The following is a 24,150-nucleotide window of genomic DNA, read 5'->3' as shown; positions in this document are numbered from 1 at the left end:
ATCAACGGTTTTTGTACGAGGCGTAATCATAATTTGACAATTAAAAAACTGAACTTAAGGTTATGCGCAGTCTACTTCGATCTATAATACTTTTTGTGAATCTGTAGTTATAACTCGTACGTCACGAATAAATCTGTGAAAAAAAACTCATCACTTAGTTTTTTCTACGCGACAAGAATTTTTAACAGTTTCTAAGAAATATGTCATTTTCAATGAAAACTTGAATACGCATTTCTGCATAAATTGCTGATACAATTTGCCTTGGCTAATCAAGTAAAAGAAAGTTCACCGTGAAGACCAATCCCCTTTCATCGTCGTCGAAGCCGCCAAAGCTTATTTTTATCGATAGGAGCAAACACATCATAATCTAAAATGACACTAATTCAATTTTGTTCATCATTTTGCTTGGCAGCAAAAAAAAAGAAAAGAAAACGATGCACGCAGAATTTTAAATCCTTTGCTGCATCCCGCCCACGATTTTGCACCCTAATATCAGCATAAAAAATACACAGTAATTGAATCCCGCCAAGAAGCACACTGGCGAACACGGCCTGTATAAATTAATGATGTGGTTCCGATCAACAAGTCAGTACCGCTTGTTGATCGGAAGCAGCAACATCCGACGCTGCCAGAATGACTCGTCTAACGGTATCCATTGTGGTCACCCTGATAATCTATTTTGCTTACCACCTGATGGCCAGTGAGGCTCTTAAGACCAGTGGAATCGCGAGTTCCCCGGAAATCCCCGGAGATAATCTGCCAAGTGACGAAAATCTGGTGAAAAGTGTTAACAAGTGGCTAAAGAGTGCATACAATCAACGGCAGAGAGCATCAGCGACACTAAACGGTGGCCGCTTTGGACCCTTGACCCTGCTACGAAGATCTCAACCGGTGGAACCCGTTAGGTTGGGTGGAAAAAATCCCTACAACTACCTGTCAGATGTACGCTTGTTCGAGGACGACGATATAGAAAAACGGTTCGACGATTACGGCCACATGCGCTTCGGCAAACGAGGTGGCGAAGGAGAACAGTTTGACGATTACGGCCACATGCGATTCGGCCGGTAAAGAGTGTGTATGTGTGTGCGTTGAATTCGGCTTCTCGCTGTTTGCAAATGCCCCTCTAGGTACTCGTGGTGGCTGGTAACTTCTCTTCGCTTGGTCCATATTGGTTGATGCCGATTGTATAAAAGATAGTGTAGAATAATGCGATTAAAACTAACACCTTAGAATGTGCTGAACCAGAACGGTGCGCTTGTGCAACGTGAAAGAAAATCCCTTTCATCAGTCAGTCACTTTCCACGTTCGGATAGTTCGATAACTCTACTGTGCTTCTCAGATCGTTTACAAATTGTATTTCACTTAAACTACAAAAATAGATTGCTATAAATTTTTTATCGGATTTTTTTTTCTCAAAGGTATATCGTTTCCGAATCGTGCACGAGTTTGATTTTTTAAATGACTGCTCGGTCGTCGCACCGAAGCTGAAAATTGGATATGCGCAACGAATGTCAATTTTTTTCTACCAATTCGCCACAGTTTTTTTAGTTTTTCAATGAGAGACTAGATTTATGACGCGAAAAAAATTTCATGTTCACCCTAACTTTTCGAGAGGCTATACGCACTAGAATGTGTTCTAAGATTATTTACATCATTTGAATTTCATAATCAAAATATTTTAATTCAATCTTACAATCAATCTATAACTCAACAAAATATCCAAAATTAATAACATAAGCTAACTAACTATACCAGTGGGTTCATGTTTAAAACAGAACAGTGATTGCGCTTGATCTAACAGTGGTACAATAAATAGGCAATTATTCCTTACAAAGTAATATCACCGGCAATAATTGAGAGTAAAATTAGATTAAACCTTAGTCATTCTTTTTGCGCGACTTTGAGCTAGTACTCATGGAATCGCTGTCATCGTCCCCTTCCTCATTTTTGGGCCTAGTCCATTTGATCATCGTCTCCGGTGACCGATAGAGGAAGATCAGTTTGGCGAATAGGTCTTCCTCTAGCGTAAATTCGAGCGATTCTCGCACCAGGTAAATGTCCAAACAAAGCTGCAACACACGATCCACGTACGGCAAATCCTCGAACATGATTTTCGAGCTTGCGCCGGAAAAGATGCTGGTTCGCAGCATTCGCGAAAAGACCAGGATCAACGTGGAATAGATACCGATGATGCTGAAAAGAAACGGATTAATTTGCAGTGGCTTGCAATTGTTGATTCTTACGACTTACCCGCCGGCAGCAATGGAACTGATCGTACTCGGAAAGATCTTATCGTTGAACATGTACATCACCAGATGGGAAAAGCAATCAGCGTATGGCATGTTGATAAACATGGCAGACGTTGGATCCGAGCAGTTCTCTTTGACCTCCCACCAGAACAGAGGGATCGTGTTGTTCATGTGTGTTTGGAACAGTCGCAACGATATGTTACGATAGTTGCGTTCGCTGTCGTCAGCTAGGAGATTGAAAATTCAGAAAAAAAGGACAATGAGAAATATTTGGTAAACATTCAAATATTATGGAGACGCATAGTGATGTACATGATCAACCAACACCGTGCGTCTCCATCGAACTAATACACGCAATCATAAGAAAAAAACTCACTGTCTGCAGCCGGAATCAACTGATGAATCGGTCTCACTGTTCCACTATTTTTCACCTTCAAAAACTTTGGCATCATGTACGGCAACGAGACGGTCATGTTGGTGTCGGTGGACAGCATCTTCACCAGTGCCGCTCGGGCCGGATCATCCGGTTCAAGCTCGTACGATTTTTCCTCGGACACCGTACCGGGATTTTCCTTGGAATGTGACTTGCGGCTGATGGTGTATCGGAAGCGGCACGTCAGTGTTGCGGTGGTATTCAGGTCATTCAATAGCCGGGCCTTATCCGGTGGGGAAATGTTCCAAATTGAGGTAGAATTCGCTCCCAGCTTGACAGCCGCCACATCCACCGGTTCGTAATTCGAAAGGAATGTTAGTGCTGTTTTATCTTTCGCATACGGCAGCATGAATTTCTCCCATTGTGGATCATTAAGGCCGTGGATGTTATTGTCCTGGGCGGACATCATGTACACTGGTTCATACGGACCAATGCGAAGGGAGACAGACACGTCATAAGGTAGATTAGGCTCTCCAACAGCATTACTGAAGGCGAATAAAGCCAACGGGAACCAAATTAGCAAAATTATGCCGAACATCATACCTCCGCCCATCAAATATTTCACGAGTGACCCCTTTTTCTGACCACGGGGTGCTGGTAAATCTTCCTCCAACTGACGCATACACTTCAGCTGATAAACGTTCGTGAATATATCCTCCATTTTTAGCCAATCAAACAGCGTCATGGAGGTATCGGTCCAAATCCAATCCATCAACGTACGAAGCTCAAACAGGAACGGAATTGTCATGAAAAGTTTGAACCCAGTAAAATTGATCATGGTGAAACCCTTGGTAACAAAATTGCCCAAAATTCTTGCCGGATACCCACAACGAATTTGATAGGCTGAAAACAGCAGATAGAAACATTTGATGAGATAGTAGTAAACCGGTGGATTTGTAGCGTTGAAGCTTCGCTCAGTTGTCGCCGGCAGCACAAAGAACATCCATATGTGCAGTCCAATGATGAGGAAAAACTGAAACAAAATCTTTCCAACAATGTACTTTCGCAGGTAGAGTGCTCTGTCAACCACGATCAGGAAGAACTGGATTATTAACATCAACAAAAAGGTCATTGGCACTTTGTTCTCCTCAAAATAGGATAGCACACCACCGTCACCTTCCTGGGTCTGTAAATAACATCGCACAGATTAAAACTTTTATGTTCAAGCTAATCAGACAACTAATACTCACTCCGAAGGCGGAAAATCCGAAAAGAATCACAAAAAAGTTAATAAAATCGCACAAAAAGAGATAACCGTACACATCGGCCGTCTTCCGGGACTGCCGATCCAACAGCTGGCTGAAAAAAGCCTTCACATTGGCGGTGTACTTTAGGAACGAATGCTTCACAATCTGCGGAAAATAATCGCCCGAGTCTTCACTGTGATGCGTAATGCACACCAGCGCGGTTCCGTTGCCCGTGTCATCCGACACGTGGCGTTCGGCACCCTCCTCCACCTTAACCATGGTCAACTCGGTGGCAATGTCCTGCCGGATGATGAACGTTTCGCGTCTGTGGAATAGAGAAAAAGGCTGTTAGTTATTTCAGATTAAGAGTTTTAGAACATGAGAATGAGTTGAAAGGGTCAGAATCAGAAATATAGTGTAGACAACCATGAGTATTTTTTCATTCTTGCGAATTTTAACATTTTAGATACATAAGAATCTGCGCTACAGAAAAAAAAAACTACCACAGAAAAGAAGGAAGTTAAACAAAATTTTTACCCAAACCGATCTACAACTTTCGAAACCACAGCCGTCTTGTAAGTTAAACTTTGAAAGCTTTGCAGCACCGTAGGAATGTTCAACCTGATTCCGGAGGATTTCCTCGACCGAAACAGGGGAACGTGATCCGAAATGAATCGCCGAATCGTTGATCGGCGAGAGGCTGTTTCTTGAGACTGGGACGTATCTGCGATGTGTTAGTTTAGGAAATGGTTAGCGTGCATTTAGGGGCTGTGTTAAACTAAAAATAGGGTAGGAATTGAACGTATACCAATCACATCCATTAAGTCCAAATCGGAAATAATGGAGCCATGCAGGAAAGCTTCTTCAAGGCGGGTTAGAAATCGGAACCTGTTGAATCTTTGACGGGATTATTAGGATTAGGGTTAGTTGAAATCATTTTAGTTAAAACGACTTACTGTTTCTCTGCTTCCTCAGCGGCACTGATTAGAGCTTTGGTTTTTTCATCGTTGATGTCCATCTTATACAGACCCTCCTCAAGATCTGGTTCTTCGACAAAATCAGACTTCCAAAGGCCCAACGATTTCAGAATGAAGCGGTGACAGAACAACACCAGCAGCAAGGCCAGATCGTACGTCGCATAACCTTTCTTCTGTTCGATTCCGATGAGCCTCGCCGGGCTGAAGGGTTGATTCGGAGGGATCGGATTCTGATTCCACCAAAGCATTTCGAACTGACAGATACATTTCAGTATGACTACCGTTTGTGTGTAAGCGATGAGGGTCACCCAGAAGTTTTTCGATGGCCTAGGGAAGGTTAAAGTACCCCAAAGTGTAACCATTAGCGGGAGAGGCAGCGACAGGAGACTTGATGATTTGATCTAAAACGAAAAAACAATTGTTAAATTTTATGCTTGAAAGTTTACGCAACAGATTACTTGATTTAAAAACACCAAGAAGTAACAGATGAAGTCTGTATGCGACAGTACAGCGTACCAAGCTGCTTGTAGAAACTCCACCACTACGGTATGTTCCTGACTCGCGAAATCCTCTTCCGAAATGTCGTCTTCTCCGGGAAATTTGTTGATAGTATCGACAGAATCCACCGATTTGCTGCTCAAAAAAACAAGGCATTATTTGGTTGAACACTCTAATGCAGATCAAGAGTCAAGAATGAAGTTAGTAAAAAGTTAAAAATATCAATGGTGCTTCGAACTATATACATACAGTGCAACCCATGATGAAAACAGAAAACATGTTCCAAATTTGCGACAACTTATACAGATAGGGACGGAAAGAAAGAAACACTATGGCGATGGATGAATTGTGCGGCTACAAAACATTCATCACCGTAGATCTTGCTGTGGTTCTGGCATATACTGTACTACCTGTCCAGCGTATCACTGGAGACAAACTTGTAACGAATTCCATCGTCTAGTCCACGTTCAAGCGAGGGAGCCAAGATTAAAATCTCTGGCAGGATACTGCTACTGCGTCTACATTACACATCATCGTCATGTTTTGATAGGGGTGATGAGGGGTGAGAAGCGAGATATATACGGAAAGAAAAATACTACAATTTGCATCTATGGAATCTAGCGAATCTACCATGCCGCGGAAATAAAAAAAGAATGTTTCTATTTATCGGGTAAAATGTGAGCTATCAGTTCGGAAACAACGCCATCGCTAGTCGCCTTGCGGTGAATCCTGTCGCTTGACTATGCTTGGCAAACGCAACTATCTAACGCACTGCTAGGATAACAATGGAACAACTCACTCTTCCTTCACCTGGTGATCCCGTCGGGCCATCATCGCTAGGGCAGCTCCGAGTCCACTCACCTGGTGGAGCCGGCTGGGAAGGCGTGCAATGAATCGGAGCGATATGAGATCACTAACATCATTCAGTCATAAAAGTTGCGATAGTGAATCGTGTGCATAGATCTCGTCACATTTATAACCAGAGCCGGATTTACGATTGTGGGGGCCCGGGGCCCAGTTTACAGTGGGGGCCCCAGAATAAAACAAACCCGTTTTTTTATCGTACGAGTTAAAAACACTTATTTCTCATTGAAAAGTTACCAAAAATTTGCTAGAATTTTTTCTTACGAGTTTTTTTTTGCAGAGAACTTATTGATTGAATAATCAACATTCAGCTCCTTCAGAATATTGTACTTTCAACTTAACAATGCTAAGTTTGACAGCCTTTTACTCTTCATAGTCGTACGCAACCTATTTTCAATCAGTTTCATCTTCGATAAAGACCTTTCTCCAGTTGCGTTCGAGATCATTAGGCTCAAATAAATGAATGTATGCAACTGCTCGAAATCCGGAATTTTTTTCTAGATATCTGAAAAATAAAAACCTACCGCAATTCGAAAAAAATGCGATCCGCAAGCAAAAATTTGCACACAATTTGAGAAAGACTGCGCAAATATAAGGCTACGCTGGCAAAAATCTACAGAACCTAGGAAAAAACTACACATTTCTGCAGGTCAATAAAATCTGCACACGGACTCTGAAAATCTGCATTTTGCAACGCAAATCTAGTATCCCTGATTCGGACAGGTAAACTTATTTTCGGAATCAACAGCAATGTATTAAAAAAACTTGTGGATTATCTTCTTTCCTGCTTGATCTCCCATGCGGGCTGGTTCGATTCAAATGGTGTGTTAATGTGTGTCATTCCAAGAGAATCGAAGGTGAAATCTTATGGATGTGGTTGCGAAAAAATAACACTGAAGGAAAGTTTCAGATTGAAATGGTCTGTTCAAATTTTCATACTGTAAATTGAACTTTTGATTGAATCTAATTTTTGATAGAGAAAAGAACTTTTTCTCGTTTTGTGGGGGCCCCAAAAATGTGGGGGCCCGGGCCCCCTGCCCCCCCCCTTAAATCCGGCCCTGTTATAACATTGATAACTCACAAAAATAAGCATTCGAATACAACGCTCTTAAAAGGGTTCAATAGTTTTTTTTTATTCTATGCAAGCTAGGGAAGCGCGTATTGGGTTTGTACTAATATCATCCATGCCTGCACCAACATAACAATTGTAAACTGAGGGACTTTACGCAAACTCGTCTCTGAAGATGGTAAGATCCTCTTGCATGTCAGTTAAATTTAGTAAGTTTGGTGCTGGCGTAAAATCCCTCAGAAGTATTATAACTAAACTCATTTTCGACTGCCCCCACCAATCAATCCGCTGACTGTACGTACGACGCAATGTGTTAGTATGCGCAAGGTGCACTCTCAAATGTCTTGATGGGATGTGCAAATTAAAAACATTTACCCTTCTTCCGCTGGACCGTACGGGTCAGCGTGTATGGCTGGGGATGACAGTTCATGGCTGCTTGCAATAGTGACAGCTTTGGATGAACCAATTGATGATATTTGTTGCTGTGTTGGTGGTGGTGCAGGAGCTAAAGATTGTTGCTGTTGTTGTTGTTGATGTGGTTGCGGATCGGTAGATAAACGCAATGATGTTCTACTGTTGCTTACACTACGGGAGAAAGCGACTCTACTGGGAATCGGCGTTCCAGTAATGGACTTGCCACTACTAGTGCTAGCACCTGAGCGCGAACTACTAAAATGAAATCAAGATTCACATCCGTCAATAACAGCAATGAGCAAGGCGGCTACATATTTTATAAACCTATGGGTAGGGTTATGTACATGGCGAGGATTAAAATGGATTGTTAGGTAGTCTACCAGCTTTGTACCAAGCCATGTCATCAATGATAAGCATAACTACATACCCTCCGGATCTGATAGATCCCTGAACAGGAGTCCACACCATACTGGAACCAGTTCTCATTCCAGCTCCAAAACCAGGAGTTTCCTAAAATAAAATAAAACTGATTAACCAACTTTCCTTTTTTTTTAATATAAAACCCACCTTTAAGCTTTTCTTCTCCTTCGCCAATACCTTCATCACGTACCGATAGCTTCGCGATACGCGATGCAAGCGTAGCGTCAGAGAACCTAGGGCTCCCGCCAGGAATGCCGTAACCAGATGCAACCCAGAGAACGAAAACTTGGACTTCTTCGCCTTGCCAGAATGCTGCGTGTCACCCTCTTCATCGTCGTCGTCACTGATAAGGCGAGCCTCCTCATCCAGCGAACTTTGGCCATGCTGCTTGGTATCTTTGCTTGTACTCGGTTTTTGACCGTCAGGTTCTTCGTCCTCAACTTTAAACGTTGCCGGTTCCTGATGATACCAAAAATGAAAAATGAATGCATATTCCAAGAACAACATCTAAGGTAGCAACACATAACCAAAGCCAATGTCAAATCGATTCTCAATAATCCAAAGGGTGATATCATTACAGCCTTATGCAGCTGCAATTGTTTGTGAGAAAAGCTATGTGCACTCCAAGCGGCAGCTGTACTAACTGCCTTTTTTACGTTCCAAACCACCAAAAGGAATTATCTACACTGTACAGAAGAAAAATGCAACGCTAGACGATGTAGGATTTCATAATGGAATTATTTACAAAAGCTTTTAATGTCAGGGCGTAAAACTGTATATCTACTCACACAAAAAAGTCAAATTTTCGCTAAGATTTCATAATGAAGTTATTTACAAAAGTTTATATGATAGAATGGTGGAAAAACAATGCATGCCATCTACGTTGGTTGTAAAACTGTATTTCTATTCAATTCTGTAGGGAAGAGTACCCATGTACCCATACTGGAAATTAGGGCGTCCTGAGATGTTATTTAAGAATTAATATAGATTTTTGATTCTGGAATTCAAAACTTGAATCTGTGGCTTTGATCTCATTACTGTTTTCGTGGATTTTGCGACCTAGATTTTGGACATTAAACATGGGGTTTAAGGATTAGAACTTAGACATTTTGATTTCAGACATGAAGCTGTTATTTTTGAAAACCAGTCTCATGACATGATTTGTCACATGAGTGGAAAACTTGAATCTTACGAACAACAAGCTTTGTGGTGTTGGTAAAACGAGATTTACGATTAATTGAGATCAAAATCAGGAATCATGAACTGAAAATTAATAATTTGAAACTAAGGACTTCCAACTTAGGGTTCAGGAGTTAAATGTCAGGAGTAAAAGGTTTAAGATTATTCAATCTGGGACTTGCAGTTAATGTTGTTAGAACTTCGAATTCGAGTGTCAAAACTTGTAACTTCATACTTGAAAGTCAAGTCTTAACTCAAAACGCGATTTGTAAATTGCACACAACTTTTTAAACAAATCTTTGATTAGGTTTGGATTTTTTGTAATTAATATCTTAGTACTAGAGACTGAAATTTTCAACATAGAACAGGAGTTTCAAACCTTAAATTTAGGTATCAATATTTAAGATTTCAAAATTAAGATTATAACATTTAGAAACTAAACTTAAAGAGATTGAGGTAAGTTCAGGAACAAATTATGACTAATTTCATTCTATTGGTCCTTTCGATAGAATAAAATTTAGTCTTCGGAAAAGTCTAAGTACAGCAGTCGAATTATCAGTCGGAAGGAATAATCTGTGCCAATTTCATGTAACAGATTAATGGCCAGAAAATGGAACAAACACAATCAGTTTAGAATTCTAAAATGAGCTTAAACTAGGTTACTTCACAAATTTCCTTGGGAAATACCCAACATTTAAAAAAAAATGATGAAAACTACAAATGGTTTAGCTTAACATTGATGACTATCCAATCATGGTGAAATGAGCAAAAAAGGTAAAATTTTCTGAAACAAGAAAATAAATTTAAAATCGCAATAGTTTGTTGGATTAGTATGATGTCTTTGGAAAAGTTATAGACAGTTATTTTGTTCTCCCAGAAAAAAATATACACCACAAGACAAAAAAATAACACAAAAGTATTTTGATTAATTAAATTACTCAAAAACTCACTTTTGAAAAACTGATTTTTACGAAGAATATGTTAGTTAAACATTGTTAACTAAACTTGGAGTAACAAAAAATGAAAGAGAAAATTTTTTTGAAAAAACTTTCCTGGCCCGGCAAACTTCGTTACGCCCATTTTTTTTTATTTAAATAATTTTAAACATTTTTAATTGATTACATCCAAAGATTGACTTTGCGATTTGTTTATAGTCTACAAATGCATGACGAATCGGATATTGGATACGTTAAAACTCAAAAGACAAGGACATTTGAAATAATTTGTTTGAACGGAATGACATTTGCTTCGTCTTTTGTGTGCATAATCTTGATTCTGGAAAATATTGGGTGGTATTTGGGTATTTTCAGCAGTCTTCCAGAAACAGGAAGTCGACATCTTGAATTTCAGAATGGCATGAGGAGTCAAGTTCTGGCTTCTGTGCATCATCCTTGTCTTGGAAATACCCATTTTGCGTGGTATTCAGCCATTTTGGCTGTTTTCCTGAAACCGGAAGTCGCTATCTTAGAATTTAAAATGGTTTCTGAGATCGATTGTTGGTAATAAACAGAAGGTCGAGTTCCGAATCGGAATATAGCACTGTACCCATATTAAGTGGTCTTATGTCACTTTCGACTGTATGCCAGAAACCAGAAATCGCCATTTTGGATTTCGAAATGGCATATGAAGTCCATTTCTGGCATAAAGGCGTTATTCTGGTTCAAGAAGTATCGATATTGAGTGGCATTCGACCATTTTCGGCTGTTTTTCATAAACCAGAAGTTTCCATTTTGGATTCAAAAAGTATTTGTAGTCGATATTTAGCTGCTGTGCATCATCCCGATCATTTAGGCTGTTTTTCGGAAAAATTGGTTGAAATATCTGTCGAACCACCAAGTAAAAATTTATTACTCTTAAACATCCGTTTTTCAAATTTGGTTCTGTTTAGTTAATTAGTTCTTCAATGATGCAGAATTATGTGTTTCATTTGTATGAGAGAGAGCCCTCCTATCCAGAAGTGGGAAGGGTGTCAAACTTACATAGAAATATTTCTTGATACTAAAAACTCCACTTGCCAAATTTGGTTTCATCTGCCTGATTAGTTTTTGAATTATGCAGGAATTTGTGTTTCACTTGTATAAAAAGGTTCTCTTCCAGAGAAGGCAGGGCAAGGGTGTCAAACTACCACAGATTTTTTTTTCCACAAAAACCTTTACATGCCAAATTTGGTTCCATTTGCTAGATTAGATCTTGCGTTACATAGAAGTTTGTTTTTCAATTGTATGGGAGCCCTTCTTCCCAGAGAAAAAAGAGGCGTTAAACTATCACAGAAACCTTTTTTTGCTTCCACAAACATCCACAAACCAAATTTAATTTTTAGCAGAAATTTGTGTTTCATTTGTATGCCATCAAACCATCATAAATGCATTGCACATTGCCTGCAAGGATCATTTTCAACATTGCATGCACATTGCCTGCAAGGATCATTTTCAACAGATCAATATCAGAGGGAAGCTTTCCCAGCGCATGGAAATCAGCGGCAATTGTTCCCGTTCATAAAGCAGGTAGTATTCACGACGTTAAAAATTATCGGGCTATTTGCATACTGAGCTGCTTACCGAAAGTGTTCGAAAGCCTGGTTCACGATTCGCTCTACCCAAAAGTTCACCACATTATTTCCGAATGGCAGCATGGCTTTGTCAAAAAACGATCGACGACTACTAACCTGATGGCATATGTTTCGTTGCTTATTAGCGCATTGGAAAAGCGCCAACAAGTCGATGCTATTTACGTTGACTTTGCCAAAGCGTTCGATAAAGTGCCCCACCTTCTGCTGGTAACAAAGCTACGAAAAATGGGTCTGCCGGACTGGCTCACGAAGTGGATATCGTCGTACCTCAACGAGCGCAGCGCATACGTACGTATCGGTGGAACGTGTTCTTTGCCGTTTACGTTACACTCGGGTGTGCCTCAAGGAAGCCACCTTGGACCTCTGTTGTTCATTCTTTTTGTGAACGACTTATGTTCAACCATACAATCTCCCAAATACATGTTTGCCGATGATCTCAAATTTTTTCGAGTAGTAACATCTGCTCTTGACTGCTGTGCTATTCAAGCTGATATCGACACCTTGTTAAGCTGGTGCACTCTTAATGGAATGGAAGTAAACGTGCGAAAGTGTAATGTGGTTTCGTTCTGCAGAAAAAGGCATGTCATGATGTACGACTACAGGATGTCACAAGCCAGTATCAACCGAGTCAATACTGTGAAGGATTTAGGCATTCTTCTTGATGCCAAGTTAAGTTTTGCTCAGCATATTTCAGCTACAACCGCAAAGGCCTATGCTGTACTTGGGTTCATCAAGAGAAACACGCAACAATTCAACGATATATACTGTCTGAAATCACTGTTCAGTGCTCTTGTGCGCAGCATTCTGGAGTATGGGGCGATTGTGTGGGCACCTTATCATGCTGTACATATCAACCGAATTGAACGTATTCAGCGTCAGTTTCTTCGATTCGCTTTACGTATGCTGCCGTGGAATGATCCAGTACGACTGCCACGCTATGAACATCGTTGCTCTCTTATACAACTACAAACTCTAACAAGTAGGAGGACCATGCTTCAACGTCTCTTCGTTTTCGACCAGTTAGAAAACAACTTAGACAGCCCAGAGCTGCTCAGTAAATTTCAGTTCAACGCACCACAATGGCTTACTCGACGAAGCGATTTTTTCCGGATTTACAGATACCACACTAACTTTGCTCAAAACAATCTATTCGAAGTGTGTTGTCGTAAGTTTAATATTGTTTCTGACGTGTACGATTTTAATATGACCAAATCAATGTTTAGACTTAGAATAAGTAGTTATTAGAAATGTCTGTGCGATTTTTTTTTCGAAGACTTATGAATAAATAAAAAAAAAATAAAAATAAAAAATAAAAAGCTTTCCCGCCCCCACAAAACGCTAAATACAAAAGTTCACGTTGATCTTAGTAGTTTCCAAGTAGTTTCATTATGATCTTAGTAGTTTCATTATGGATCATACAGAAAAATAGATAGACAGACAGGACTGCGTTTTATATGTTTAGATTTTTTTCTGGATGGAAAAAATAATTATCTAAAACTTTACCGAAGACATTATACAAGTCGCGCCCACTCAGCCAGAATTCAATAAAACTTTGTGGGTGTGTAAGCCTTACTACCCTAAGCAACTCTGCATATTGTTTTCTGATAACTTGTATGTACCAACATTTGAAAAGGGCTGAAATTATTTTTTTTTACATAGATATATCCTGAAGATAACAAGAGATAGAGAAAAGTTGTCAAGGGATGACTTCTAGAGAATTGTCTGAACTTGCATTTAAAGATATTGAATTTGGAATGCTACATTCATTATATTCATTTCAAAAACAAAAAGTGATTGAAAAAAAACGGTCATCTCAGTTTTTTTCAAAATGAGTTTTTTAGAAAATTAGTTGCTTAAAACTCTTCAGAACAATTCAGAATGGCCACTTTTGAGAAAAAATAATCTTACTCTTGTCATTACCATACTTCAAGGAGAATAAAAAAAGTAACTTTTTTATATTTACCTTTTGTTTATAAAATCAATTTTTTGAGTGAAGGATCTCAAATTCAATTTTTCAATATTTTAACTGAAAGTTCAGACAATTCCCTAGAAGTAATCCTTTAACAACTTTTCTCTAGCAAGTGTCATTATTCAGATATATAGATTTATCACAGACAAACAGACGTGCCTCTTCGAAGAAAAATCCTGAAAATTTTTCGTCCTTATTCGAAACGTTACACTCATGCGCCACCATGTGAGCTTATTGCCTACTATCTTATTCTCGGTTTTTGTCTTTGCTAATGGGTGTGCACGCTTGCTTGAATCAACACCAGCGGCATTACTGACTGTCTTTGATAATAAATGTACACGCTTGCTTATAGCGACACTAGCGGCATTATTGCCCACTAAGCAAAATTACAAAATAATCGTTATTTTTCTGGTCGATGAAATCGTCATCGAGTGGCACGTCTGTTTGTCTGTGGATTTATTAAAATAACTTTAGTCCTTTTCAAATGTTAGTACAGACATTTTTTGAATAACAAGGCCTGCACACCCACAAAGTTTCACTGGATTCTGAGAGGGTGCTGCCAGTCCCTCAGTCGAGCCGACGCTAAATACTTGCAAACTGATCAAACAAACCGTTCTGGCATCAAGAATAATTCTATCATCAATAGACACTCTGCTCATAAACTTGAAATCGCTTTAGAATGGCATGAAGAGTCAATTTTTTTAATCGCTGAGTGTTGCAACATCCAATTTGAATATTGCAGCAACTCGAGAAAATATGGACAGATTTATATAACTCTAGCTCGTGATACCTAGACAACCTAGAGAATTGTGATCTTCAGAAAAGTTGTTCAGAAAGTTTTAAAGGCTTTTATTTGGTTGGGTTTGGTAGTTTGTTTCGAAGTTTGAGCACAACGCGGCGCTGGTGTGCATGTAGTTTTAAATATTTCGAACCTTGTTCACCTCGTGAATCGAACCATTTAGAAAGTTATCGTCTTCAGTTCAGGACGCAACGCGGCACTTGTGTGCATATATTTTTCAGAATATTGAACATTACTCATCTTGTGAATCCGAATAGTTAAAAGTTTGAGGATTTTAGCCAAGTAGTTCAGGAGGAGAGGGGTTTCTGGTTGTTATACAGTTTGGTATGGAATTTGCCGGTACATGGCACTAATATGCATGTAGATCTGAGTATTTTGAATTTGAAAGTTTAACTCGTAAATCCAACTATTAAAAAAGTTGCGATCTTCAGGAAATTTGTTCAGAAGGACCTGTGGAAAACTTTGCTGAAGGCCACAGCTTTCTAGGAGGTTGTAATCGTGACATAGGTTAATCAAGGTCAAAATACGAAGAATTGCCTACTTACTGACACCACATAGTGGTTGAATTCGATACTTAACTTTCCACCATCCAGCTTTCGAACAACTTTGCTGAAGACGGCAACTTTCTAGAGAGTAAGAATCGCGGAATGAATTAAGGTCAAAATAGAAAAAAATGAACTGAAATTTTGCTGAAGATCGCAGCTTCTCTGAAAGTGAGAAGCACGGGATAAGATAAGTTTAAAATATGTAGAATTGCGCTCACGATGACGCCAGAAGCCATTGACCTTCTAAAGAAGTTTGCTGAAGGCCGTAACTTTCCAGGATATCGGAAAAACAAGATATCTACCTATTACTACAGGTAATGCTAAACTTTCTGGAAAGTGCTGCAATATTCGAACTGGGTTCTGCTATACTCAGTTAAACGTTTCCAAACTTATGGCGGGTAGTATATCTGTCGACAGAAAGTTCCAACTGTGAGAGTATCTCTTGATTTCTTATTTCTCCATGATCAGACAACCGTCAATGTTTATCTAACCGTTTGTAATTTTCATAAAAAGTTTTTTCAAAAAATGAGGATACCAGTTCTGTTTTCGTCAGGTTTGTCCTATTCTCGTCAGAGAGGTATTGAAGTCATAGAGAACTAGACTGTTACAGGAAGAAGCGTTGTAATATGAAGAACCATAATGAAGACATTCTTTATAATTAGACAAACATGACGATAATAGAACTGATACCCTAATTTCTTTTTTCTTGAAAAAAATTTTGACGGTGTATATTTTTTTTTAAAAGACAAAATAATTACATATTTTACACAGGACATTTCTCATTAAATTGTTCAAAAATAACAGATCACTGGTATATAACCAAAATGTTCGTGGACTTTGGCGAGAAACAATTCGGTAACTTCCGACTGTTATTGAGTCATTATTGTACACAGTAATGTTATTTTTACACGGTTTTATTTAACACGTTTTCTTACGACGTTTTTTCTGAATTACACGGTTTCTACGTCGTTTTTTTATCAAATAACGCGGTTTCTTTGCCCGATAATCGTAATCGTTAGAATAACTACGAGAAGAAAATAAAAACAAAATAAAAACAAGAAATATTGCTAGTCAGAAGCAATAGAAGATGGAAAAGAAAACAGAAATATTAGACATTTTTTTTTTAAAGGAACCAGTTTTAATTTTTTTTCATTCGCTTTTTGAACTACAAGACAATTTTTTAAATACTAGGATGACTTAAGAATGAACAGTATTTTTTATTATCAATCTGTTTGTCATACTTTCCTACTGCAAATAATAAACTGAGCTTTCAAATTTAGTTTTAAAAAGTTGCTCACTTAGATCTATTATCGTTTACCCTATTTATATTCTTGCCAGTATTTGGATTCCATCAACGGGAAATGGAAAAAAAGGACTTGTGAAATCGTACTCATTTCGTCTACAAAAAATAAGTTTCCTTTAGCTCTGGCAAATAAAATATTAATAATTTGCTGATTCGCAGAATGTCTAGAGAGTGTTTGAAGCTAACTTTTAGTTCAGTTTTCATCACGCAGTGTTTAAAGCATCTGTACTTTTTTTAAATTGATAAATATCTCGGATATCAAAGATGTCAATCCGCAAAGGTTTTCTCCGGAAGCATAAAATATTTGAACATGTTGAAGTTGGACTAAGAACTAAGAACATTAAATCCTCGCTTTGAGATTTAAAATCAGCGACTTTAGATTTAGTGCTCAAGTTAAAATAACTCGGATTTTAGAATTCAGAATTTTAACTCATCACATGGAATATTAGTTGAGATTCAATTGTATATTTTCAGAAAAAAAGGTGATAGTCTCAAGTATCAAGGATGTTTTTGGCAAAGGTTTTCATCGGCAGGATAGAAAATCTGTATAAGTTGTAGTTGGAATGAATTTCTGGTTCAACTGAAATGATTCGTTCATGCAAACCAGAAAACTTTAGGGTTTGAGGTGAAATAAATTACATCCAGTTTTTAAGTGTAATAAAATCAGAATAGCAGAATCGGCCAAGAAGGCATGCAACCTAACCCTCTCCCGATCACGAGGTTTTTCATGATTTAAAAATACTTAACGGGTTAATTTGGGCAAAATACTTTGTAGACTTATTTAAATTACTGAAAAATGTTATATTTTGAAGTGAGAAGTGAAATTTGAAATGGTACTCCAGAGCACCTATAAGCATACAAGGGACTTATTTTTAATACACGAGATTTTTTTTTTGCAAAATTTAACTATTTAAAGCAGTTATTTTAAAATTAATAAAAATAAAAGAGAAACAATGTACCCAAGTAACACACAAAACATGTTAGAAAATAATTCACAATGACAGTAGTCATATAAGAATACTATAAGCGCAACTCAAAACTTGTGTTGTTATATTCTTGTTCTCGAGATGTTATTTCATAGCATAAGTGTATTTAATAGATTATCGAATATAAACTGCTGCTGCTTATCTGTAACCTGTGTTTATGATGTTATCAAAACAGTACAGAATGCAACTTAAAATACAACATTTGTGAGAAGATGTTTTTCATCAGTAATTCAACCACATTTCGAACACAAACTTATTTTTCCTGGTTTTGGAGATGTTTTTCAATAACATGAGTTGAACAAACAACAATTATGACACAAATGACACTTGTCTTAAAGTTGTCCTTCAAATGTTTTCACTATGTATTAGATAAACTGTGTATGAAATGCCCAGCCGGGGCAGACGCGCGCGTACAATATTATACGCCTAAAAACAATACTACGTACCTGTAAAGTACTTTTCCTATTATTGGTATTCGAAAACCAACGTAAAACTACTTAATGAAATTATTTAAACGATTTTAATAAACCTATTCGAGGTGGGTCAAAATGCGCCATGAAAAGGTACACAAAACGCTTACAGTGCAACCAATATCACTCTAATTTATGTTACCGTATATCTAACAACGTTTTCTAGTTTTGAATTATTTTATATCTAGATAACGTTGAAACTATGCGAAAACAATTTCAATATTCAAGCGACAGAAACAATTAATTTTGAAAGGTTGAACATTTATTTTCATCATCAATTTATAGTTGATCAAAATTGCCACTGACAAAAACGATCATCGAACTGGTTGCACTGCGCGTAACAATACATTTGCGCATGCGCTGGGTAAATGTTGTCATAGCAACGCATTTGCGCATGCGCTTTGTTATGGCGAATTCTGACCCACGAAAGCGCGAATTTCTTCATTGCACTGGGTCAGTGCAGATCTACCCAAGGAAAAAAAAAACATTGCGATTCACTACGCAAGTAAGAAAGAGATGCCAAATAGATGTTTACGAACTAAGCCCATGCGGTGGTGGGGTAAATTGACTCTTCGCAATGAAATAAATCAGTGAACATTCTGTAATGCATAATCTATTTTCCACTGATTGACAAATAGAAAACAATATCCAATGAATGGCGCATAATTTTTTCAGAAGTAAAACGTAATGTTTCACCATGAAATTTGACGCGCACGTAAAACTTTGTATTAAAAGCATCAAATGGTTGATTTATTATTGTTTCTTATTTGGTTATTCGAAACGCCATAATCACTAATTTTTTCCATTATTGATCCTGATATAAATCAGTGTCGTTCTGCGATATTTTTATTTTGAAGTGTTACGCTTGCGTCAACGATGTGTTGATTAGTTAGCAATCAATCTTAAAAATGACCTATTTTCAACATATTTCTACCGTATTGGTATTCGAGATGTATTTTACAGCTTCGGTCTAACAAATTGGCTTGCTTTCATGAAGTTTTACAATACTTGTTCTAGTAGCCTTTAATTTTTGCGCTTTTCTGGTGATAGAGATGTCATGAAAAAGGTAATGTCAACTAAAATCTATAACTGCAGGTTGTATTAGAGGAGTTAGCTCAACTGCTCTATAACAACGTGTGTTACTTGGGTAGTTTTCGATTTGATGGAAAATGAAAAAAATTCTCGCTTCCATTATGCAAAACGAACATTACACTTCGAACACCTAAAGAGTGTGAAGTGATCACGATGATTGCGTTAGAAATGCTGGCCAATACGATATTCCATCGTAACGGATATTTATAGCCAGCATACGTTGTAAATTTTTGTCTTCTGTATGCCCAGTGGTGCTCTGGGGCACCATATACAAATTTATGGAACAAGCGAATAAGAATGAAAAGTGCTAATTCAATGGATTGTTACACTCAATAAACAATAGATCTACGTAAAGTTGATTTTTGTTATGAAATCGATTGATTAATGTTATATAAAACGGTATGCCAAGTTAAAAGTGTATTACAAATGCAACATTTTGTAGAAAAAAAAAACTAACTATTTTCTGCCAAGATATGGTCAATACAACTCATGGTGCTCTAGAGTCACCATGAGCGGGAAAGGGTTTAGTAAGCCGTCAATTACACTGTTTGACTTGAGATTTGAAAGATTTAGGATATGAGATGAAGAACTGAAGCTTAGGGGCTAGGAATAAAATTAAAAAAAAAAAACTAAGAACATTGAGTCTTCGCTTTGAACCTTAAAATCAGCAACTTTAGATTCACTTCTTAAGACTTGAGGTTTACGATACATGGAACTTCAGATAACAGATTAATACTAAAATCTAAAAATGGATTATGTTGATGTTGTACAGATTCAACTCTAGGCGATCAAAAAATATGAATATATTTATTGTGCGTTTGCTGTAATAATTTACTTTCAATGAAGCAAGGAAGAAGTGCGTCTAGTCTAGTTATGGTAACCCGGACGAACACATACGATTCGCATAGATTCTCTAGGATTCCTCACATTGGATTCGTGAGCGTCATTGAAAAGGATTCCTGAAAAAAGAATCCTCAGGAATGCCCTGTATATAGCTCTAGGATTCTTGAATAAGAATCCTGAGTGGGAATCCTCCGGATCGTGTTTGCGATTCCTTCCACGATTCCTTCACCGAGTTGAAGGTATCCTGGGGATTCAAACTCAGGATTCTCTGCGTGTTGGTAAGGGAACTTAGGTATCAAAACCTAACTCCTTGAGATTAGAAATGTAATACCTTGAGCCTGAGGGGGGCTGAGAACTTGAGATTTTGAAGGCTGAATAAAGCTGAGTGAAAAATTTGGTTCGGTTCAAATCACGAAGAGGCATACTATTGAAGATTCTATTCTCAGGAGTAAGTTAATGTCTGAACCGTGAAATCTTATCTGAATATCGGGATGTTTAGTCAGAATGTACGTGGATTTCGAATTGAAATTCCAATAGCTACCGAAAAATTGCTATGACATTATAATCATTCATTCTCTTACAATTCGATAAGTCTTTTCTGATGTTTGCTGTGCACGAGAACAAAAGCAAACATCGTTTGTTAAATTACAGAAAAAATGAGTCCATTTGTGCAGGTTCTAAGCAATTAGAATCATGTTCATATGAGATTTATATGAGTAAAGGATAATTTTAGGTGAGACTCGCAAAGATGTGCTCCACAAGCAAGTGCCTAGGACTCCCCTTTTTTTCGTGTTTCTAGTCTTTGTTGTTATTCTGCTAGAAAAGTAGGCTCAAATTTAAAATATATGGCTAAGATGTAAAATGTTTCAAGTGGCTTTGGCATAAACAGTGAAATGACTGAAATTATTTACATTTGATGAAAAGTAGAACACCTTCAATCCATACAGTGAAGTAAGCGTAAAAGCAAAGTGACCGAATTGAAAGAGCGTCTTGTGTGCTCGATTGAGTAATTTTAAGAAGGAAAAAAGCAGTGCCAAAAAACAAACTACAAGTGAAAAATAGCGGAAAACAGTCTGATGAGAAAAGAGCAAACTTCAAAACCACGTGACAGCCCAAAAAAGAGTTCCAGCAGTTCGATTGATCGCAAAATGTTAACAACCGTATATGATGATAAAAGGAAACATAGATCGGTGTGTAATGTTTCGGTAATTAGCTCGATGCACTAGCCGGGAAAACAGAGAAAAAAACGGAAAAAGTCGAATCTACCAAAAAACAAAACTCACAAAATGAGTATGGCGTGGAATTGGTTCGGAAATGGCGGAACGATCCGTTGCCGTGGTCCCGGTGCGGTCTGTCGTTCCAGCAGGTTCACTATCGCGTATGAATGAGGCCCGCCGCAGAACCGATGTCGAACTGCGTCTGGCCGCCCTGATCGGGCACTCCGGCGATGGCTCTTCGCCGGCGGTTTGTGCGTCCCGTACGTTTTGCTCTCGGATTTTCGCTATCAACTACGCGGGGATTGTGTGTGGTGGGTGGATGTGGTGCAAGGAGGAGCGGGATGGGTGCGAGAAATCGTGTTTTTGGGACGAACCGTCAAAAAATGGGATATTTGCGTAGAGGGGTTGCGTCAACGGAGTTGGTTTTCGTTGTGTTGAAAAAAAAAAAAACGGAAGCCGAAATCGTGCACGTGAGCATATATGTGATATTGTATGTTCGAAAAAATAATATTGATTTAAAATTTAGAATTCAATCATATAAAAGGCAGGTCATAAAAAAAAACCAAGAATGAAAATCATCTGAGAGAAAACGTTTTTGTACAAGTAAAAAATCAACCGCAAAAAAGAAACGAACGAACGCCTTGAACCTGCACGGGGGATCGGGAAGTCATACCATACCTTTCCGAGGGTTAGATGTTTACGGCTTAGGCGACGCTCCTTCTTATCGGACTCCTCGTCGGAATCCCGCGCCTGCATCAGGTCCAGCTCGAACTCATGCTCGGTGTCCTCGAACATGTAATAGTCACCGGAGCGAATAGCTAAATGAATGGTAAAAAAACGATCCGTTAATGTCCGTTATAATGGGTAAGTTTCTTTCCGCAAATGGCCAACCTCAACCATCCGGTCGAGTTGAAAAATATTATTTATTGACGAAGATTACACGGTGGGTGTATATGACAGTTGGTTGCTTTTTGTGCAGACACAACATCTAGGTTTAAATTTTTTTTTGTATTTCTATGGAAAAGTTGTGCAAATTTTGTAAACTGTGAAATTGATGTTAGAAACTTAAAAAGTTAGAAGTTAGAAGTGCAACTGAAATATAATTTTTCCGTTCACCGGTTGCTTACTTAAATTATTACCTACTAGTTAATGTTAATTCTATAGTTCAGTCTCTAGTTCAGGACATAAACATAGCCAACAAGCACGGTTAAATCTGAGCTCAAAGTCATTGATTTATCAATTAATTTTAAAATTGCTCTCCGACGTTTCGGCCTGGGTGTGCTTCTCCAGGGTTACAAAAAAGCAATAAAAATGTTTCAAAATTGTTTTCCTGCTTTTCACTAATACGATTTTTCTAACAATTGTAAAAAAGCGTAAATCCATTTTATTTTCTATTGAACATAGCAAAAGTAGATTATGATGAATGAAAATGAAGTAAAATTTAACAGAAATACAACAAGCCAATCAATAGCAGTAGAATAGAGCTCGCCTGGGCAGAACTCCGATCTAAGTAATTTTGTTAGTAGCAAAAAGCTTTGCAACGAAACAACGAGTGCATCCGAGAAGGAGAAACGGAAATCATACTTGAACTCGAAATCGAACTGCTTTCGATTCCCGACACATTAGTTACAGATGAACTTCGATGAGAACAGTCAGACTCGGCTGGAAAAAGAGTAGTTGAAAGAAAATCACCTCTCCCACAAGTAAAAACAAAACGAGAAATGTGCTGTTATCACAGGAAGCTTATCGAAACGGCGACTCAGAATTTTTTCATCGTTAACCCGACTGAAGTGAGCGTGGCAGTGTTTTCCGGTGGATAAACTGTTGAAGGTGTGGTTTCGACCGAACAATCCTTTTCTAATAATTGTTAATTTAAAAGTTGAAAATAAACGCTCAAATTATTTCATATTTATGAAAACAGAGAGTTCTTACCTTTCCATTAAATACATTATTTCTAGCCACAACCTTCAGAGTTAAACATCGGAATCGGTATGCCACGATCACCTCAATCCGAGGGTCCGAACAACAACCACCAAAAATACCCTCTTTCTCTTGGGAACAGCGAACGGACTGTAAGGAAGCGTTATTATTATACTTGGTTATGTACCACAACAGGCGAGAATATGGTGCTTGAGAAAGTGAGGCGGAAGTTTTTTTTTCGTTAGACTATTGAACGAATAAAACAGTTTATGCTGTGTTCTTTACCCGCTGATCTGTTCTCCGAAATTCGGCGCCATAGACTCGGTCGATGCGAACGGGAATCTAAATCAGAGAAATAATGCACACAAGTTTTAGAGAAAATCAATTGTTTAAGAAACTGAATGTCGGGTGTAGAAATAAAAGTTAGCATAATTAGAGTAGTTCGGAGGATTAGAAAACGACGGATGTGTCAATAAGCTGGAAGCATGAGTGTAATTTTCGTTGTGCTTGAGTACGTCGCAGAAGCTGCTCTTGTGGAGGGGTGCAGGGATTTTCGGAGATACGACGGGTGTTTTCCGATCTCGATACCGCAAACCTAAGAGGGAGCACATTAAACGATTATTTTATGGAAACTTGTATACTTTTTTATTTCCAGTCTGTTATTTACACTTCCTTCAATTGTTACCTACCGCTGCCAGGTGAATTATATCTAAAATAGAAAGCGCACTTTTCTGGTGGAGTTCAGGTAACTTGTGATTAAGAAATTATTTACATATTAGTCGTTGTTGGATAAACGCAAAGATGCTTCCAAACAGTTTCACGATGGCATGTATTCAAAATTTTCCGATCCCCGAATTTGGATTAATGATATTTAATGGACAGATCGAAATGAGGGTTGCACTCATTGCGTAGTGGTTTGAACTGTACAATCGGGTATAAGCCAAATTAATGTCTTTGTAATGTTACAAAAAACATCATAGTTATAGTAAAAAGCCACTGTGCAACAAGGCACCGATGATGTCCTACCATACATGTCTGTTTAGAAGCTGCTATCCGAACAGAGCATATTTACAACAAGCCAAGAAATGAGTCGGTAAAGGTTCAAATTGCATTTTTTCTGTGTTCGAAGCAGACAACATTGAATTAA

The 24,150-nt window shown here is 38.2% G+C and overlaps 2 protein-coding genes across 3 annotated transcripts in view; one reads left to right on the top strand and one right to left on the bottom strand.

Annotated features, from left to right (window-relative positions):
- Positions 1-567: 567 nt before the first annotated feature.
- LOC129732844 (uncharacterized) lies at positions 568-1,395 on the top strand. Its single transcript, XM_055694171.1, has one exon. The coding sequence runs from the start codon at positions 634-636 to the stop codon at positions 1,066-1,068; it is 435 nt and encodes a 144-aa protein (XP_055550146.1). The 5' UTR covers positions 568-633; the 3' UTR covers positions 1,069-1,395.
- LOC129732843 (piezo-type mechanosensitive ion channel component) overlaps positions 1,333-24,150 on the bottom strand; it is a 77,148-nt gene continuing 54,330 nt past the window's right edge. For both annotated transcript variants that reach the window (XM_055694168.1, XM_055694170.1), the window contains 13 exons: positions 23,289-23,345; positions 21,762-21,901; positions 21,150-21,374; positions 8,259-8,570; positions 8,119-8,201; positions 7,653-7,946; positions 6,144-6,218; positions 5,305-5,479; positions 4,826-5,247; positions 3,873-4,194; positions 2,626-3,808; positions 2,251-2,476; positions 1,333-2,193 (listed from right to left, as the gene is read on the bottom strand). In XM_055694168.1, coding sequence (XP_055550143.1) covers positions 1,878-2,193; positions 2,251-2,476; positions 2,626-3,808; positions 3,873-4,194; positions 4,826-5,247; positions 5,305-5,479; positions 6,144-6,218; positions 7,653-7,946; positions 8,119-8,201; positions 8,259-8,570; positions 21,150-21,374; positions 21,762-21,901; positions 23,289-23,345 — 3,830 coding nt within the window. In that variant the 3' untranslated portion in view covers positions 1,333-1,877. The remainder of the gene's footprint in view (positions 2,194-2,250; positions 2,477-2,625; positions 3,809-3,872; positions 4,195-4,825; positions 5,248-5,304; positions 5,480-6,143; positions 6,219-7,652; positions 7,947-8,118; positions 8,202-8,258; positions 8,571-21,149; positions 21,375-21,761; positions 21,902-23,288; positions 23,346-24,150) is intronic.

The sequence above is a fragment of the Wyeomyia smithii genome, chromosome 3 (assembly GCF_029784165.1).
Source record: "Wyeomyia smithii strain HCP4-BCI-WySm-NY-G18 chromosome 3, ASM2978416v1, whole genome shotgun sequence".
Lineage (NCBI taxonomy): Eukaryota > Metazoa > Arthropoda > Insecta > Diptera > Culicidae > Wyeomyia > Wyeomyia smithii.
The sequence above is the reverse complement of the archived record's forward strand: the minus strand, read 5'-3'. Positions and strand labels throughout refer to the sequence as shown.